At 35.1% G+C, this 19,876-nt stretch overlaps 3 protein-coding genes across 13 annotated transcripts in view; 2 read left to right on the forward strand and 1 right to left on the reverse strand.

The window, feature by feature from the left end:
- Positions 1-958: 958 nt before the first annotated feature.
- LOC107268098 (dynactin subunit 5) lies at positions 959-4,201 on the forward strand. Of its 2 annotated transcripts, XR_003059792.1 has the most exons (5): positions 959-1,113; positions 1,173-1,360; positions 1,440-1,551; positions 2,713-3,834; positions 3,975-4,201. XR_003059792.1 is itself a non-coding variant. In XM_015740503.2 (4 exons), exons 1-4 carry the CDS (start codon positions 1,066-1,068, stop codon positions 2,908-2,910), a joined length of 546 nt encoding a protein of 181 aa, XP_015595989.1. In that variant the 5' UTR covers positions 959-1,065; the 3' UTR covers positions 2,911-4,032. The 2 variants fall into 2 exon arrangements, 1 of the variants encoding a protein (XP_015595989.1); XM_015740503.2 differs by having other exon boundaries at positions 2,713-4,032.
- LOC107268096 (probable glutamate receptor) overlaps positions 2,680-19,876 on the reverse strand; it is a 35,494-nt gene continuing 18,297 nt past the window's right edge. Inside the window, exons 1-11 of one of the 8 annotated variants that reach the window (XM_015740494.1) lie at positions 17,325-17,349; positions 15,166-15,255; positions 14,516-14,679; positions 14,108-14,434; positions 13,594-13,709; positions 11,548-11,718; positions 11,230-11,483; positions 10,945-11,153; positions 3,480-3,754; positions 3,208-3,402; positions 2,738-3,133 (exon numbers count right to left, since the gene is read on the reverse strand). In XM_015740494.1, coding sequence (XP_015595980.1) covers positions 3,088-3,133; positions 3,208-3,402; positions 3,480-3,754; positions 10,945-11,153; positions 11,230-11,483; positions 11,548-11,718; positions 13,594-13,709; positions 14,108-14,434; positions 14,516-14,679; positions 15,166-15,255; positions 17,325-17,334 — 1,857 coding nt within the window. In that variant the 5' untranslated portion in view covers positions 17,335-17,349 and the 3' untranslated portion in view covers positions 2,738-3,087. Of the gene's footprint in view, positions 3,134-3,207; positions 3,403-3,479; positions 3,755-10,944; positions 11,154-11,229; positions 11,484-11,547; positions 11,719-13,593; positions 13,710-14,107; positions 14,435-14,515; positions 14,680-15,165; positions 15,394-17,324; positions 17,350-19,876 lie in introns of those variants that run through there. The other 7 variants (XM_015740492.2, XM_015740495.2, XM_015740491.2 and 4 more) reach the window with 7 other exon arrangements.
- The window catches only part of LOC107268097 (putative inorganic phosphate cotransporter), a 39,089-nt gene continuing 37,898 nt past the window's right edge, over positions 18,686-19,876 (forward strand). The window contains exon 1 of one of the 3 annotated variants that reach the window (XM_025085370.1): positions 18,686-18,942. Coding sequence is in view for 1 of the 3 variants with exons in the window: in XM_015740500.2 (XP_015595986.1) it covers positions 18,852-18,942 (91 nt within the window). In the remaining 2 variants the exon portion in view is untranslated. The remainder of the gene's footprint in view (positions 18,943-19,876) is intronic. The other 2 variants (XM_015740500.2, XM_025085369.1) reach the window with 2 other exon arrangements.

Here is a 19,876-nt window from a genome sequence, read left to right on the forward strand (position 1 = left end):
CGTTCGCTGATTCATGTACCAATTTATTGGATGTATACGATGTAATATAATACAATATTTGTAGATTAGTATTATCATGTATTTCATAACTCTTCAGTTAATTAGGTAAACCAAGAAGCATAGTTGATAATTAAAAGAAAAGAGAGGGTAAGACCTCAGTTTCGAACCCGAGACTCTCGCACGTTAACTCAGCAGCAAACACGTGTGCCATCGAGTCATTGTGGTATATTATTTAGCAAACTTATATTTCTGTAGTTACCCACGTTCGAGAGTTTTTTTTAAGTTTTATTTGCTTACTCTATTATTTCCAGAGCTTCATATGGATATTAAGGGTATTGACTACCTTATTACTACGGTTTATGTAATAATGTGTAAAAAAAAAGGTGGATACAAGACTCCCTATTTGAGTGTTCACCCGGTTTAAAATCGCGGATCTCGAGGAACACACGAATTCATTCGACCAATCAAAAACGTGGAACTAGTTCGAGAGTCTCGTTCAGGTGGCGCGTCGACGCGCCAAAACACAGCTCCAGATTATCACGCGTAGTATTACTATATATACACGACCAATCAAAAACGTGGAACTGCTTCGAGGGCCCTCCGCTAAGGTGGCGCGCCGAAATCAGAGAAAAATTGAGACCAACAAAAACAGGCTCATTGGCAATCTCCCTACTCATCTCTGCTGGGAGTACCTTACCTATGGGAGCTCAGGCGCTTATAGTGAAAAAATGGGAGAAACTTATGATGTCATGAAAGTTACTAGGCACTGCCGCAGTGCACTGTACTCCAATATCGGAATGAAATCTGCAGTACTGGCAGCGCTGCCAGGGTATATCGGAACACGCCGGTAACAAACTTATTTTCTGCAAAATGGCGACTGCGCATTGATGCACATGCGGACGCCACCGTTGCGCCATCTGATTGGGAGGTTATATCACTAATCTATGTTTCACTATAGCCCATTGGAGTGTCACCCCCTGATCTCACCTGCAAAAGCTACTGAGTTCCAAAGATTTTCATTAAAAAAAATTACATTTCTTTCTGTAAATACGAAATTATTTTATCATGGAGCCGCAAGATATCTATTACGACAAGAATGAATACGTTGAAACGGTAGGAAAATGTGATACCGCTGGCTGGGAATTGTTAAACGAGCTCATATAATATTGTAGGCGTCAGGAAACAAGGTTAGCCGGCAGACTGTACTATGTGGCTCTCAGAATATTGTTTTACATGGAAAAGTCATTGTGCAGTCAGATGCAATTATTAGAGGAGATCTGGCTAATGTAAGAACTGGACGATACTGCATTATTAGCAAAAATGTTGTTATTCGACCACCTTTTAAAAAATTCAGTAAAGGGTATGTCCAAAAGAATTATGAATAGGTTGTCATTAAAATCACAAGTTCCTTTATTATAGAATAAACATTTTATTTACAGAGTGGCCTTTTTCCCACTGCAAATGGGTGACCACGTTTTTGTTGGAGAAAGAGCTGTTGTGAATGCAGCAGTTGTAGGTTCATATGTGTATATTGGAAAGAATGCTGTCATCGTACGTACTTTTTTATTATCAGACGCATGATTTCTTATCCTGACTGTATTTTAAATTTCTCAGCCTGTTGTCAACATTGTCATATATTTTCTTCTTTATATATACCTAACAAGGGTTTTATGTTTCCTTTTATATATGGGTGATTCTATTCTGTTACTTTTTTTATTAAAAATTTTTCAATTCTATAATTAAACTTTTCTTTTTTTTTAATGCATATTATTACTCTATTTTATTATAAAAATGATAGTCCGAAAGGATTTTGCTACAACTTCTACAAATAGTTATATTAATAATTACATATATTTATACTATTCACGTGGTACTGACAGCCACGGTACTAACATTTTAAATTCAATTAGCAACTGTAATTATTTGATTATGAAGTTGATAATATCGAATTACGGTATTATTTAGGTTAGTAATAAGTACAAAAATCCATTACTTATGATACAAAAAATCAATAATTAACTAAATTTACCAGTACCATGGTACTGACAAGTCAATTTATGACACACCTTTTTGAAAATTGACTTTTAAATTGACACAAACTTGTTGCACAATTCCATCAGCGTTATGTTTTTAAATATTACTCAGGTAACATACTTTCAATATGGTTAACCAGTTGTTTCATTAATCTCGAGGCAGATGGTGCACGAGTCATACAATTTCTAATTCAAAAATCCGCTTAAATCTAAGGACAAAAGTTATTAAGCCAGAATTTAATATTGAATTAATATATTGACAAAAAATTGGTCAATTTTTTAAAGTTTGATTATATTCATTAGGATTTAGGGGTAATTGGTTTGAATTGTTTATTGCGACAAAGAAAATAATGAATTTATAGGTAAATTTTAGAAATGGACATAACACAGTACTGACATTTAAGTGATATACTGTAGGTTTTCTCTAGACTGCAAGTTATATTACACAGAAAAAGTGATGAAATATGTTCACGAGAATCGTATTAATACAAAAATTTTATGAATACACTGTTAATGTATAACCAGTGAGAGTAAACAGTACAGGACATTAATAATCACTGTTAGAATGGAATCACCCATATATCTATCTAAGAAGGATTTTATTTCTGGAAATATTACCATTGAATTTTAGAATACAGTCCTGATAGAATTTTTTACTGTGTTTAATATAACATTTTAGGGCAGGAGATGCATTTTGAAGGATTGCTGCTACATTGAAGATGGCGCTGTTGTTCCACCAGAAACTGTAGTACCTTCATTTACTAGATTTTCGGGTAGTCCTGCCACCTGTACAGAAGATTTACCAGAGTGTACTCAGGATTTAATGATGGACTTCACAAAAAATTATTATCAACACTTTCTGCCTGCCAAGATGTAAATTATTTTATTATAATACTAAGCCTAGTACTAATTTATTTTGATGTGACATATGAATTTGTTGTGCATACTGTAAATAATAGAATATTTTCTATTAACACATCTCTAAAAAAGCTACAGTTAACTGCTTAATCAGATAATTTAGATAATTCCAGAAAAGTTTCTGGATTCACTTTATTTATTTTACGTAATCAAACGGCTGTACTACGTCCTCGACTATTCCTCTGCAACAAAAACACCATAAAACCATACTAAAAGAAAATTTCAATATACATATAGCATATAAAATAATATGTACCTTTTATACCATATGATTTCTAGGATGAAAATAGTAAAAGCGATGAGAGTACCGTAACTAAGTGTGATAAACGCGGCGTAACATTCAGTCAAACCTACACTTACAAAACTTGCATGTTTATGACATACAGGTTTTTTCGTGTACAATCGTCTTATCTCTCGGGTCTGCAAGCCATTTTCATGTATCTTAAGGGCTCTGAAAGTTGGACTTCAATTTATCACGACTATAACGGTACTCATAGACTTAGATCAAAATGTGCATTGACTACATACCCTATACGTATAATTTCAAGATAAGGAGATTCTTTTTGAATGGCTATCAATGGGTCGAGAACGTTTAAATAGTCAATTTCTTGAAAACCACATTTCTCGTCTTCATTGAAAGTTTCTTGAACTATTTTGTACACAGAGCCGAGTTCTCCATGAAATGCAAATAGTCCTTGTCGCAGGCGACTTACGCCTTCCTCCAAGTTCATCCACGCAGACTTTCGTCCTTTTGGAGCCACTTTCTGCTCGTAAATTGTCTTCCTTATAGGATCTTGAAAGGACTGAAACGACAAGAAGAAACTCGGAGTATTATTTGATTAAAACAAGTGTGATTCGATATATCAGCATTCACTAATAATAAGTAAGATATACATATAATGTTCTTAAAAGCGTCGTAATAGCCTATATGCCCGTCATTTAAGGAACAGTTATATGTACAAGAGTTAATGTATCGATGTACTGCAATAACGAATTATTTATTATAGCATATTTTTCATACAGGTCTGTTACTCCCAAAATAAAAGATACCTGGAAAGAATAAATCCACTATACATAGTAATTGCTGTGACTAACAGTCTATTCAAATAAGACACCCATTCTGCTAGAGGTGATAGAGCATTCAAAGAATCTCAGCTATGAAATTGGAGTATACTTAATAGAATGATTTGCCGTAACCTATATGTATGTTGGAGATAAATTATTGATAATAATATGTATTCGACAAGCTTTTTCTGACCTTTGATGCCATTCAGTATACATATGTGTTTGTGAATATTATTTTGTCTAGGGGCGATAATCTGAACTATTAAGATGTTCTCATTGAGGATTTTGGGTATAAAAGCCAATGATTCAATGTGCCATGATGTCCGAAATGACGGACCAGATTATTTGATCAAAAAATGTTTAATAAGACCAATTTAAAATATCTGGACATAAGAAATGATGACTTGAATTTCAAAAGATCTATAAGTTAAAATATTTAGATATGTGGAATGATGAGCCGAAACATTTGGCCATTCTCAATGGGGGCTAAAAATATTTGCACATAAGAAGATTTGAAGAACATGGAAAACGATAGGACAAATTGGGTATAAAGAGTGAAATTATGAGTATACATATATGAAAATTCAGGTGCATTATACTCGTGCAATCGGTATTGTTCGTGTAAGTATCAACAGATATTTATTGTATATATACATTTTTACAAATGCTCATTAACATGTAGCAGTGTAATACGCATATAGCCATTACAGACTGTCACAATTTACGATTTTTTAGAACTTAAATGTCATCATCAGTGTTAAGGGTCTTTTTTCATATAAATTTCAGAATTCCACCAAACACTTCGGCATTCAGGCACAGTTTCAGTGTTTAAGTATAAACAAAAGCTCACTGAAGCGGACAAATACATAAATGAGAAAATTAATGTCATTTAAAAATTTGTATTTGACTTACTTTCATCTGTAATGAACATTTTGCTGCAAGCTATCAGACGTTATATGTTACACCGAGGAGAAAGTAGTAAAGAGAGTCAGCCTTATGGAACTTTATATCTGATGGGTAATACACACAATGGACACGGGAGATATGCTGGAACCTGTATAAAAGTTGTGGACTGGGTTGGGACCTCATATATTTCGTTTCATACTCAGAATACTCGGGGCATTGCTCAGCTATGTGAACTTGGCACTCGACTTTGGAAAATCAATTTTTTTTTATAGACTCATAGATTTTGGTATGTAGTTGTTTGTAGTACCAATTTTTTCGTTTGTAGTAGCCCCAAAAAAAAGTTATAGCATCATAAAAAAAAGCCCATCCACCGACTTTGAAAAAAATAAAATGTAATCATTGATTCCTACAGAGAATCGTTTGTAGTTGATTGTAGTGAAAAAATGTCCGTTAGTACTAGCATAGAAAAAAATTAGAATTTTTTTTTAAAGTCGTTTGTAGTCGTATCATCATAGTTACATTCATTTCCACTGTAGTTTTTCAGAAACTCACGTGTAATGAATATACTACGAGCCTTTGCTCTAACATCGTTTACCATTGTTTGTAGCAGCATTTATCTTATTATTAGCTTTTCGAAAACTAATGAGTCAATATATTACGAACTCTGGCTCTAAGACTATTTCTAGTTGTATGTAATAACGCTTATTTCGTTTTTTAGTAGCATCGTTTCGTTTGTAGTTGTTTGTAGTAACGTCTATTTCGTTTGTAGTAGCTTTGTTTCGTTTGTAGTTATTTGTAGTAACTACAAACAAAAGAATGTCATTACAAACAACTACAAACGAAATAGACATTACTACAAACGAAACAAATCTACTACAAACAACTACAAACAAAATAGACGTTACTATAAACAACTACAAACGAAACGAAGCTACTGCTTATATACGACTACAAATAACTTGAAGAAAAAAAAAAATTCTAACTTTTTTTCTATGCTACTACAAACGGAAATTCTTTCACTACAATCAACTAGAAACGATTCTCTGCAGGAATCAGTGATTAGATTTTATTTTTTTCAAAGTCGGTGGATGGGCTTTTTTATGAAGCTATAACTTTTTTTTGGGTCTACTACAAACTAAAAAATTGGTACTACAAACAACTACATACTTAAATCTATAAGTCTATAACAAAAAATTTGATTTTCCAAAGTCGGGTGCCAAGTTCACATAGCTGGTGCCCGGCTCGTCTCCGCTATAATTAATTTATCCACAGAGCAGCCAGGGAGTGCTAGAGGGCTAGGAATTTCCGAAAAATTAGGAGTTCTGATCGGGATTCGAATCCGATACCTTCGGACTGCCAAGTCGGGCACTTACCACTGTGCCACCGAACCCACTGTCCGACCTGAAAAGTCCTATGTATTTATTTTTCGGTCATTCCTAGGTGGTATCCCCTCCAGCTCTGTAACGCCACGTTACAATATATATATACACATATAATTCAAGAAGAAAGAATTAATATGTCATATGTGTATACTGTATTGCTATAAGATCTGACCATTAACCCTTCAATTATACATAGGTGCAAATTCGTACTAAGGTTTCGTATTTCGTCTGTATCGTTTCGGGATTAAATACTTAGCAGTTCATGAGTGTTCATAGAACAGTATAATGAGAGCACTGTGCACATGCAAAAATTCCAGAAATCTTGATAATATGAATCATCTCTTCAAAACGTGATTAAGAAATGGCTGCATCACGCAGGCGATTGAATCAGATAAATTAATAAAAAATGTCTGTAAAACATAAACAGAATGATATAATAAATAAAAAAGATGTATGTTTGTTATTTTGACTGTCGGCTTTACGAGCTCTGCCGCTGAAGCACATTCTGATTAACTTTTAAGATGTCTTACTCAGAATTGAAAATTCTTTGTGTTGTCTGGGTAAGAATATCTCGAGAACACGCTGTTTGATATCTTCAATACAATTTAAGATTGGAAAAACTGTGGACATTGGATCATCCTCAGCATACTCTTAGAATATGCCAATATGTATTTCGATTATCTTGAGTATATACATATGTAAAATACGATGGATATATCCCCACTATATACGCGTGTTACCTATTTGGGTATTCTTAAGAGTGAGGTTAAGAAATGTTGATCTCTTTGAATGTCGGTACTTTGTTGTAGAATGCGTCAGCAAGAATAAAATTACACACTCTGAATGATTTATTACGGTCCAATAAATGAATGGAGATAAAAAATCGTCGGGAATCATGATTTCTTTTTTGAATTCGATAATCAGATTTTGGGTACAGCAAAATGCCTGCTTGTCCTCCTTGCCCGACACGTAAACGACAATTTGTTATCTGGCATTAAAAAATTATTTATTATACAGAGTGTTTCACTGAAAAATTACATTTTGGTTATTTTTGTTACTAAGCAAGATATGAAAATGCGTTTGAGATTAAAGTTTTGTGGAATCAAAGGTGTCGATTTTTCGCGTATGTGAACGCTTTTATATCCATCTCATTTATAGATGTGGGATGCTACCCTGGGTTTTTTTTTATGGAATATAATTTTTTGTTGTTATAAGAAAATGTAGCGCGTATTTTTCTGAAATTTGTGAGTGCTTGCGGATTAAACTCCGTCTAGATATTCCCAAGTAATTAGGATTTAAATTTATAGATTGAGGCCTTGTCGTGGAAGTCTAAGAGCGGAATCTCTTGAATCTCTAGCGATGCTCTAAATGTTCAAAATGGAATGCACGATCCAAGAAATCCTTTAGAGAATGTGCATAAGATGATGGAGCACCATCATGCTAAAACTATATTCGTGTTCTTGTACGTTAATCAACTTCGTCTAATAACGTGGATAGCTCGGTCTGTAAAAAAGTTAAATAGGATGGACCGTTTTGGTTTTGGTCAAACATAAAGGGTCCAACAATGTATCCATTCAGAATTCCACACGAAACATTAACAGACCAAACATATTGATATGGTGTTAAGCCTTAGCTAGTGAAACTGCTAGGGCGTAGATATATCTAATTATGGGCTACCATTTAACGCTAGGCGTATCTGTTTCCTGTGGAAGTGGGAGATGTAATGCCAACGAATGAGAGCGACGTGTAGGTATACGGATTGATGTTTTATTGTAGGTAAAATAGATTGACTTACAGTGGTTGGTAGGTTTAAAAGAGTTGATGTTTCACTTCACTGAGTTCTTTCTGTGGCAATCCGTCGCCCGTTGTTATACTCGCGATAGATTTACTCGAACGCTCACAGCGATGACTTCCCTGGCCCTCGGGTGGGAAGGCTTGGTCACAAGGATCCGAAGGCACGTAAAATACTATCAGCGGAGGAACAAGCAAGACTCGATGATTTAGACGGTGACTCCTAGAGGAGTTCCGTCCGTTGCCAGGATTCGCGAAAGACTACCTATTGGTTCCGAATACTGTAGGTGCCTTAGCTCCAATTTTGGGGATAATGCACCGCAATATTGATGATCTTGCAGAAAGAGTCTTGCTTCATTCCTCGCGCTGACATGTAGTGTGAGCGCGTGGCCTGCTACTCAGCGTTCCAGGAATTACATGAGGCAATCGAAAAGTTCCATGTGCCGAAAAGAATTTACCCATTGCATTTACTTGAGTAGATCCGTTTTGGGATATAACAATGGTATCTATCTAAACCACCTCGGATTTTTGTTGGATCGATAGTGACAATTGTGTCGGTTTATCTCGCCTGTATTTTTAAACATGCACTCATCGCTGAAAAGTATACAATCAAAGAAACATGGATTTTTTTGAATCTGTCGCTCAGCCCATCTACAAAAGTGCATTCTGAGTCTATAATCATCGAATATAAGTTCTTGTGTTAATTGCACATAATAGGGATGCATTCGATGAGACCGTAAGATTCTGGTAGCCGTAGACCTACATACACCAGTACTACCTTCAATTTTCGGCAAAGAAATCCGTTTATTTGAAAAAACTGCTTCTAATCCCGTAATGACGAGAGTTTCATTAATTTTAACAGTTCTTGTATTGTACGATGTAACACCTCGGCGAGCTCTATGCTTCAGTCTAGTGATTATGGTTCTATATTCGGATGTCGCCGCTTCGGATATCGAGTTCTGAACAGTGCTTCAACCTGACGATCATTCGACAGACATTCACTTAACACAACTAATAAATCAATAATTTCGCTTGCATTAACAAGGAAGGTACTTTAGGTGCCGTCCTCTGATTTTGTTCGTTTTTAAATATATTATTCTCCATCAAAATGTAAAAGACACGTGGTTTTTTTATCGGCCGAAAAACGGTTTTAGAGGTTGAAATCAACCCCCGAAGTTGGGCTCCTCGAGGGCGGTTTTCGCAGATTCGCATATTTCCCGTCGAGATATTTAAATAGAATCAATTGAAGGATAATCCTCATGATGAATAATGAAAAATGCATTCTGGTTGGTTCTGGTGGGGTGAATGCATAAAAGTGTATAGGGGTTGAAAAGTGCGAAATTTTTATAACAAAAAACTATCTATTCGATTTTGATGAAATCAATTGCATTTGAAAGTACTAAAAAAAAATAGGAGATACATGTTTTTGCATTTTTGAATAAAACGTCGTTTAAGGGGTGAACACATCCCTATGCCAGTGCAACCAATTTCTCATTAAAGCGGCACTATTTTGCTTCAATTTGCCTTTCTAAATATTCGAAAGTTCTTTTTATTTATTAATTAAGAGGCTTAATCGTTTCAATAACGTTCGGTTGTATGTTTACCAAAACCGCCCCTTCGTTTCCTGATGTCTTTCTGGCGGGATTCGTCGTACGCTCGCGAGCTCTTCAGAACTCTTATATCCTAAGGATTTTGGAGGTCGGTGAAACCGATTTTGGACTTTAAATTTTGAAATCGCCGTCCTGTATGCAGTGGAAAAGATGAATAGTAATAAGGGCTGGTCGGTATTTGGCACAGTAAAGGCGGAACTAGCAACCGTGTCTTTATTTCCATTTACCTACCAATTTAATTGTATGAATGGGTTGAATCAAACATTAAAAAATATTAATATGATTATACAGCGCTGTGAAAATAACAGTCCGATTTAGTTTATAGCTGTCGAAAATGCCATATCCCAGTCGGGTCGGTCTTATAACGGTGAAAAATAGAGACATTTACCCTAATACTTTTGCGTGGTATATTTTAATGAGTATATTAGTGTAACATAAAAATTACCTAATGTTTTTTGAAGACGGATATCTTTCAAATTTTATCTTTATGTCTGTCAAAAGTGATTGGTCATAGTGTTGAGTAGAAATTTACTATATGTTAGTTATTATGTCGAATAATGTTACATGCGTGTACATCTTTGCATGTGCTATATCAAGTGAAGATATTGATGTCATAAGGCATCGAAATCTGATGGCATTGTTATGAATATATATTGAAATACAATTGCATCTATAGTTGCCACTGGGACTGGGCTGGGACTGTTTGCTGGATTCTTTTGTTGAATCGCGGAACGCTGTAAGTGTTGCATAATGCATCAGGGCACTGTACTCAACAACGAAAAAACCGATAAGGCCTTAAGAAGTTAAGCGAGAGGTGAAATATATGGTTTCGGTTTTCCATTTTCATAAGATTCGAATAAATCTATATAAACTAGCTGCTCGTTAGTACCCAATGGAACGTTTCCAACTACAAATGAAATATATAATGAAGTAATATTGTATTTTCCCATTTAGGTAAGTTAAATCAGTCCAATTCAGCACACACAGTCTGTTTTTGGCTTCAACAGTACAATTTTGAAATGGCCAATAATTCACTTTTGTGTCAAGTTGTGTCGACTTCTGTCAGCTAACTGGGAAATCCAGAATATCGATATGTTGTATATACATGATTGATCCTCATTATTAGTAGATGACAGAAAATGATTACTTCGTATTCGAACTTTTACATTACGAACTGTTTAAATTGCTTAAAATTTGGTGTAGAGTTTCTGAATAAATAAGCAAAATTATATAAATCACCTCAAAGTAGTAGCGATTGTATACAATGTCATGAACTCCAATTTTCAATGGGCTGTGTAGTAAGTCATCGAGAGTGGTAATGGAATCAGTAGTGGACTGTAGCAATGCGACTATGTTAGCCGTGTAAGAAGCGTAAAGGCTTAGGGTAGCCACAAGTAACATGAGAATAATAATACGAGCTGGTATTGCTCTGGCCTCATAAGAGGAACCTGTGGAAAAGGGAGAATTATTCATGAATTTTACTAACAATAAGTAGTAAGAGCTTCTTAAGATAACTAGAAATACCTTGTTGAGATACAGCGCCGACAAGAATGAGGAGATTGTCGCTCATAGTTGGCTGATAGACATTCCCTGACCAATGACGTCTTACTCTTTCTTCTGCCGAGGTGTTGAACCATTCCCATTTCAATGTCAGATGGAGTAAGCAAAATATCAAGATCATAAATACTCCAATAGCAATCCAAACGGATCGTCGGAATGGCAGTGTGAAGACATTACTGACGAAAGACAATGGTGGTTGTCGAAAAATAAACTTAGCTCTGTATCCAACAATATTAACAATGTCAGATACATGAAAATTACTCATATATTTTATTTACTGACCTAGTAGGAGTGTAGAGTGAAATATATTGCACTACCCCAATACGCTCAGCTGTAAAGAATGTCGCCGTTCCACCTATATCGATTTCACCCCTGGCTAACTGACCGATCATGCCGCTCCAAGAGCCGTTTTTACTTCGGTACCCCCAAGTATTTGCGATGGAGAAAGTCACTCTGCGTCAGATTAGAAAAAATTTGAAAATTTTTCTAGAGCATGTATAGGGTACTGCATGTGCTAACTTATTATTTATTGGTATTACATGCAATGACACTACTCACGATTACAAATTTAGAAGATCCCAGACAATGCATGTCACTTTATAGGAATCGTAAAGGTATCATAGCCTTTTGCGAGACATGTATACATTTCAATTATTGCACACGAATATTGTACACCGCGTGTAGGTATTAAACAAATAATTTCAAAGAGTTTATCATACAAAAAATTGATATTATACACTACCGGTCAAAAGTTTAAGTTCACTTGCTTTATTTTTGAATTCTACACAATTAAGTCGGCTACTCAGTGAATTTTGTCAAGCACGCGCGTCTTACCTATAAGAAGTGGATACACGCGACTGGTCAGAGTGTAGATCGCGTAGATCGAGCACAAACTTGTTATGACAGGTTGCATTCTTTCGATGCGTCTAGTGCATATTACGCGTAACATCTTAGTGCTCGGGAGCTCTTTCCAAAAGTTATATTTCCAATTGTTTTTCATATTTTTCTTTACAAAAAGGTAAGTAGAACATTGTTCATATTGAAAATCGTTACTGTTAAAGAAAAATTTATATTTAAATTGACATAATTCGACAAATATCATCTCATTATCGAAATGTGAAGAAAACTACATATTTTATGTGTCAATTGTAGAGAAATGGGTCGAAAAGCAGAGCTGACTGTAGAGACACGAGCAGTCATTGCGGCATTACACGAAGAAGGTTATTCAACGCGAAAAATTGCTTCTAAATGTGATGTTTCTCAAACTGCAGTCATGGGAGCGTTACAAAGAAGGCGAGGTGAACCTAAACTTTTGACCGGTAGTGTATATTCACGGATTCTACACGACACGTTCTACAATAAATAATTCTGTACTGTAATTTAATTATTTTACACGTATAGAAATTTATTATGTACAATAAAGTTATGTGCCTTGTGTATTTTACACAAGGCTTAAATCATTCTACATGACTAACCCACCAAGGTGTGTTCACATCGAGGATCCGACGGGTATAATAATTCACCTTGTCACAATATATACTTACCGTGACTAGATTACATTGTCTCTGACCATATTTCTCATTTTATAGGATAATGGGCTAAGGTCGCTAAATTTTAATATATTTTTAGATTTTAAAAATTCCAAATTTTTAATACACGTTAAAAGTTGAGAAAATACATAGATTACAGCAAAACTTGATTTACCTCAAAAACATTTTTTTAAAATTTTACGAAAATATATAATTAATTCAAAATTTTCGTCCATCATATTGGCATCCCTCATTCTTAACGCATTTCTCTTTTGATAAGCTAGGAGCGTCATTTCAATATTTAAAGAATTAATTCGGCACGCGTGAGACGTTAAAATTTAACATAGAGCGTAAGGCGGGATCTAGGTGTGTCATACGCAACCTCGCGCACGTCGGATTAATCTCTTCATTTCGAGAGTAATATGTGAAAAACATCATGTAATTACAGATTTGACAATTTATCATAGTTCTTTTTTTACATTATTCTTCAACCGAGAATATTCGCTTTCTTTACAAAATGAGGAATATGCATTCATAAATCAGAAAATTTAATAAGGAAGCAAATTCATTTAGAATAAGTCCCAAAAAGTTCTCAGTTTCTGTAAATAGTACAAAATAAAATTTCCGATTTGTGATGTCAAAATTCCTAGTAACCAATTCAAGTAAAGAAAAGTCTGGTTTTTTTTTCCAGTGGAAATGAAAATCAATATGTACGGATAATAAAGATCCTAATAAATAATAATAAAGATCACGGTGGTATGATACACGGAGTTTATATAACTCATTACTTGATACTCACGTAGCATTCATCATTCGGACGAGGTGCATTATCCATGGGTAATTAGTTTTTGTGATAGTATCTGAATGCTTGTCCTGATAATCTGTTAAATGATTTATTGTATCAGGATCCGTCACCTAAAAGATGGATTTATATCTATAAATAAATTGTATAGCGTTTAAAATATTGAACTGTTATCACTATTTCTTTTATGTATACATTGTTGGCTGTTATTTTGAAGAATTCGATGATTAACACAAGACAACTTGTTCATCTGTCAAAATTGTATCTTTTTCTCTATCAGACATACTTAATTGCTCTTACTAATCTTCCATCAATATTAATTAACACATGATTGACCGATTCGTTACTTATAATGGCTTTATAGACCGAAATTAAATGTTTAGCTAATCTCCTATCAATATCAATCTTCATATGATTGAACGGTTCATTTTTTTATAATGTCTTTAGATGTGTCCGACTTGATATAATGAAACCAATATGCTCAATCTAGATAAAATTGTTTATAACGTACCACCAAACATGATTTTAGCGGAGTGTTTGCAAGATTCCTTCTTCTTCTCGATGACACGTCATGATTCAGAAGAGTTACTCCATTTTGTAAATCCCATAATCCTATTTCCTCAATAATTAATTTATGATAAGGACTCGGTCGATATGGAGAGAGTAATCTCGTTGAATTTTTATCAAGTCTTTGGGCCAATACTAACTCACTGTCCGGGAAGATTGCGAGGTTTCCAAAGACACTATCTAGATATGAATCGTTTTGTTTCTTCCTATCCTTTAAATCTTGTAGAATGAGCCATTTGAGCGGCCCTACAAATAATGCACTCTCGTTCGCCTAATAGGAAATTGCGATTTTATTGCATATTATTTAGACTTATCAAAAAGTGCTTAAAAATTGGTTTCAACATTGTCTCACCTGCCGCAATATTGTGATGGCCTCGGGGCAGTTGAGGTCGAGTAAGAACGAGACGTAATGTCGATTCTCGCGGGAAACTCTCATATCGAGATTGTGATTAGATATTCTAATATCATATGATAAATGAGCATTTGACATTGCTCTTAATAAATGCAAGGCATCATCTGTTAAATATATAAAATTATAAGATTTAAAATAAAGCACTTATCTCTTCTGTTAAAAACCGAGATTATTAGATACACTTTATCCACTATTCCGAAAGTATTATACCAACAACGGAAGCTATGATAATATAATGCATGGCTATCTGATCAACACGTGCACTATCTCATAAAACATTATCTCAAATCGAGCGTTTACAATATACGCCTTGTGAATTCTTATGGATAATCGCGGTAATGCAATCGCTGTTTCTTGTACTTTACACATAAGGTATAGCAACTAATCTTAACACACGCTAATAAAGTTGCTCGTGGTCTATCGTAGATCATTTTATGATTTTATGAAGAACATACACTAATTTACCATGCTCAATGAAAATCATAAAAGGATTAAACTACGTCAGATCGACATTTCGAAACATTTCGTGAGTGTAACATATTATGAATCCTTGGAAATTTAATCATCAGCCAACGTTTTTAGAGACGCACTTTGATCGATGCACAAGAAGGCGGTCATCCTCGTAGGAGCAAAGAGTATGCTCGCGTCCACAAGAAATTTCAGGAGAGTTCCGTCCATTCCTGAAGAAACAGGGAGACACGCGTTAATTATTAAAACTCCAAGAAGCACAGAAATCATGCTTGGTTAACATGGATCTCGTAAAATTTCCGATGCTGTGCTCGTTTTCCAAGTTCTCAAGATAATGTGGCCTTCGATTATTATCGATGGCGAAGTCATGTTAAGGGGGCATATGTCGATAAGATGGAAAAAAAATTATTCTCAATTTACGATTGGATATTCAAACACGCCATCGCATAAGGATAATGTACGTAACTTTCTAATTATAGTTTCGAAGATACCGAGGATTTCTTGGTGAATCCGCGTATAATGGCTACCCCTTTGCGCAAACCCTTCATTACATATGACGTTCCTGTAGCCAGCCAGCCGGTCTTACTCCCATACATTAGTTGTTCATTTATCATTCTCGTCTTCTGTTATTTGTTCCCCTTTCTCCGTTTTTGTCCACTCATAAATTATTATCACTGCTGCTACCTGATAGCGAAGAGGCAGTATATACCAGCGTATCGCGGTCCAGTTTACTAAGTACAAGTATTTTGTATTTCGAATCACGTGAACGTATTTCAATCCTAGGTGTTAAATAAAGTCTTTCGACGGTTCCATAAATCGTTGATAAGATAGATATGTTAGTAGATGATTCACTGAAGCTCATTTGGCTTAAGCTTGGAAATGACTGCGTAAGTCTGCTGTCGGAAATGCAAAATATACTATGACATCCAATAAGTCCAATAAGTCACCAATAAGATATCAATATGACAAAAGAATATTTTATAATTCTCCCAAAAATGCCATTAAATACAGTTGAACTGAGCAATCAATTCTAGGCTGGTTAGTCATATGTTTATAATTAACATTGTACACCTAAATGCCTGAATAATAATAATAATTGCTGCTGCTTCTGTGAGTGAGTGATGCACGCAAATCCCGCTTCTCACTTGCTTTGCAAAACAAATTCATCAATGGCGGCAAACGTTTTCATGGTTTTATTGTTTTATTGGGCTACCGAGGATAACTTTGGTATTTTGTTCAGATGTTTACCATTTAGGTATATCTCTGTGGACATGGATTGATCCGAGAATTGAATAAAGCTTCATCTCTTTTTCTAATCTATTGAGGCCTTGTCAAATTTTTTTGATTTTCCAGATTTTTGTATGTAAACGTGGTTATTCCGAAAGTATAACTAAATATCTAAGCTTTGACGTGCTTCATTTATGTACCTAATGATGTCTCGTGGAAGAAGAAGAAGAAAAAGAAAAAATGTTACATATTACGAGGAATTCATTACAGCTTACATTTTTTTTTTGGATTATTGTGAATAATAAAATAGTTTAATGTTGATATATGTGTAGGAATCTTCAAGACAATTGCATCGGCTGAAGTATACGTAGGGCAAGAAAAAACGCTTCAGAGGCATACGCTCAAGGATATCGAAGTGCGTAGTAGAGTGGGTGCCTCCGTTTTGTAAGATTTCTACAAATCCTCACAGTAGACTGTGATGCAATATTCACTGTGATGGGTATGCAATATTCATGGTTAGTACTTCTTGTCAAAGGATGATTCATCAGATGTAATAGAAAGGAATGAAAGACAAAGCAGTCAAAATGCGAACTAAGAAAAGAGGTATCAAATTAACCAGCGAGGAAGCAAAGAAGTGTCATAATGGCACACAGGCAGTTTGCGTGAAGCACCAGTGACTGACACGTGAGTCGAGCCTCTTTTATGGGTCTTATCATTCACGCGACCAGTGTTGTATCCTCGTAAAATGTGTAAAGTACATCTTTATCTAATATCTTTATTGCAGCGATCGCGATTAATTGAAATATTGATACGTATGACTGAAATTTGTGATGGGTATAGCGGAGGGTGTGCGAAGGGTGCGTTTTCAATTTACTGCGAAAACATACGTTGTTTAAATAAATCTGGCTATAGCGATTGCAAATACAATACTATCTCGCTATAAGTAAATGTTAAGGCCGTTAGGAAAATACAATTCTATGAAATTCGCGTTTCTCGACTACTGCGTGACAGGTTTGAGAATCGTGCATGTATTAGTGGTGCCTGTGAGCCTCACCTCTTCTCATTCTAAAAGAATTATAGTATCACAGTGAACACATACGATTTTACGCAATTGCTTCTTCTCTTATAATCAGAGGTCTGCGCCAGAGTTAGGTGCGTCTGATGCACAGAGTTTAAGTGGGGGAAACTATCAAGCTCAGCGGAGCGGAACGGAGAAGAAATTTGCTTATAACGAGGTAGTGCTGTACAAATGTATGACCATCCGGACTGCTAATTACTCATACTTGGACAGAATATACGAATTCTGCGTATTTAATATGCAAATATTTTTTCGCATTAATTCAATAATTCTTTTTATGCATTATCATTCTCAACGTTAGTATTTTAGATCACTCGGGCATCTCTATTCCATTTTAGATATATATCTAATCTAAAAATATATTGAGCTGGTTATCAAATAATGCTAAAGTCAATTTTTACTGTTTCAATTTAAGCGAAACATTAATTAAACGTAATTAGTGTTTGGAATCGGTTATTTTAAAAGGTACAAATCAATTTAGACTGAGCTGGGCTAAATTTTGACTTCAACTTTAGAGGTAAAATGAGATCAAATAGATATAGCTGCTATGTATTAAATATTACGTAAACTTTTATTGGTAGATTGATTCATCTAGAGAAATTAGTATGCATCTGAATCAAGTTAAGTGATAAAAGCGTGTCTTGAGAAAATTAAAGATTTTAAAAAAGTAAACGAGAATAAAAGAGTAACACGTTCTACTTTTTAATATTGCAGTAAAGTATATTATATGAAGGTGCGCACTTTCATCTCTTTGTCATTAATAAAACAGCTTACATATGCGTAATACTCAACTAGCATGAAAATGAAGTTGAATCAACTTTCACTGAAATGACACACGGACAAGTTTAGTAAAGAGTATTATCATTGCATATTTCTCTGATTTTGCATTGATATTTATATTATGAGGAAATAGTGCAGCCGATTTTTATTGATAAAGCCTACAAAAAGTTACGTGAATTTGCAAGGAATTCATTGTCATCAGTGTTATAACTATACGGATATTTGCAGTAATAACCGTTAACTGTATTTCAGGAGTATCCCATGTTGTATGTTACATGTCCTACAGCGTATGAGATAGCTGCATCTATATAAGTCCTACTATTTCTCAAAATAATTTCTCTGGAATAGATTAACCTGATCTGTGTAAAGGTGGCTTTATATGGCACCAAAAATGACACCGAACGCGTGATTTTAATAGAAGGAAACAGGAACTATGAGAGAAATAAAGACAGAAAAGAGAAAAGAAAATCACAAGGACTTTGCTTCGTTAATCCAATACTCAATGGTAGGGAGATTCATGCGTTGATTGGCTTGCGAGTGCATGCCGGGAAGTAGCTAAGTGTCGCGCGTCCCCACGCCTTTCTGCCAGTGTTACGGAGCGGTCATACTGTGACGGATCGTGAGGTTCTGTTCAGGGCCAGTGAAACGAAGCAACCACGTCACTGCGCTCTACTGATTCGCACGATATTGAGTCTAACATTTGAAGGAGGCAACAGGGACATCATGACGGGCACTGGAAATGGAACAGTCGCTGAGTCTAAGGTTGAAGAGAAAAAGCCGGAAGTTTTTGAAACTGAAATACCACTTCCTAAGGGTAAGTCAACGTTTTCTTTTACACCGATACCGCAATGTTTCTCACGCGTCGCCGTGCCACGCACCGATGTGTGATACTTTCTCACGATAGAATTACTTTCAAACCCTCCTCCGGATAATTATCTGTCTAGCATGTAGTCAACCTATACATGTACGGAACTTTGGCATCATTCGTCCTGATCGACAATTATAATTCATATTTTTGATTGTTTTATAAACATCGGGATATTTAAATTGCGAGATGTTTCAGCGGTAATCTTGCTCGATGATCCTTAAATCTAGAATTTTTTTAACAGTTTTATCATGGATCTGTAGATGGATAGGTCAATCCTGTATCGTTTTATCTTTGTTTCTTTATCATCGACGCTTGCATCATACCATAGTTCTCATATTGGTTTTGATTGAATCTTTGATTAGGATATGCTAATTTATGTAAATCAACGAACAGAGGAAGAAGCACAACATACTGTTTTTGAAATTGTGAATCATGTTTTACCTTACCTGTTGAGATGCATATGTAAGCAATATGTTCATAGTATTCTAAAACAAACGACGTTTACATTTGCAATCGGGTAAATTACAATCGGAATAAAGCTATGCATTGCCGTATGGCGTATTTTCATGTGATTTTTACGAATTATTCTAACTTCTATGTGGCCAGTTTCCATGATTGTTGATTGTCTCGGCAATGAAAAAAATTCGATACAAAAGAAGGTAATTTATCTTGAAGATACAATTTTACGTACACGTGACAAGCCAATTAATCTTTATCATAATCAGAAGCTTAAAGCACGTAACGTCCTTTACTATGTATTAGTGAAACGGAGGGTCATATACATACATTGGCATGAATTTTCAGCTCAATGAGCATGTATGAGTGTTCACGTAGGAGTATATGCGAATTACATTGTGCCAGCTGGTACCGTTTCTTTTAT

Source organism: Cephus cinctus, unplaced genomic scaffold, assembly GCF_000341935.2.
Source record: "Cephus cinctus unplaced genomic scaffold, Ccin1 Ccin1_scaffold0468, whole genome shotgun sequence".
Classification (NCBI taxonomy): Eukaryota; Metazoa; Arthropoda; class Insecta; order Hymenoptera; family Cephidae; genus Cephus; species Cephus cinctus.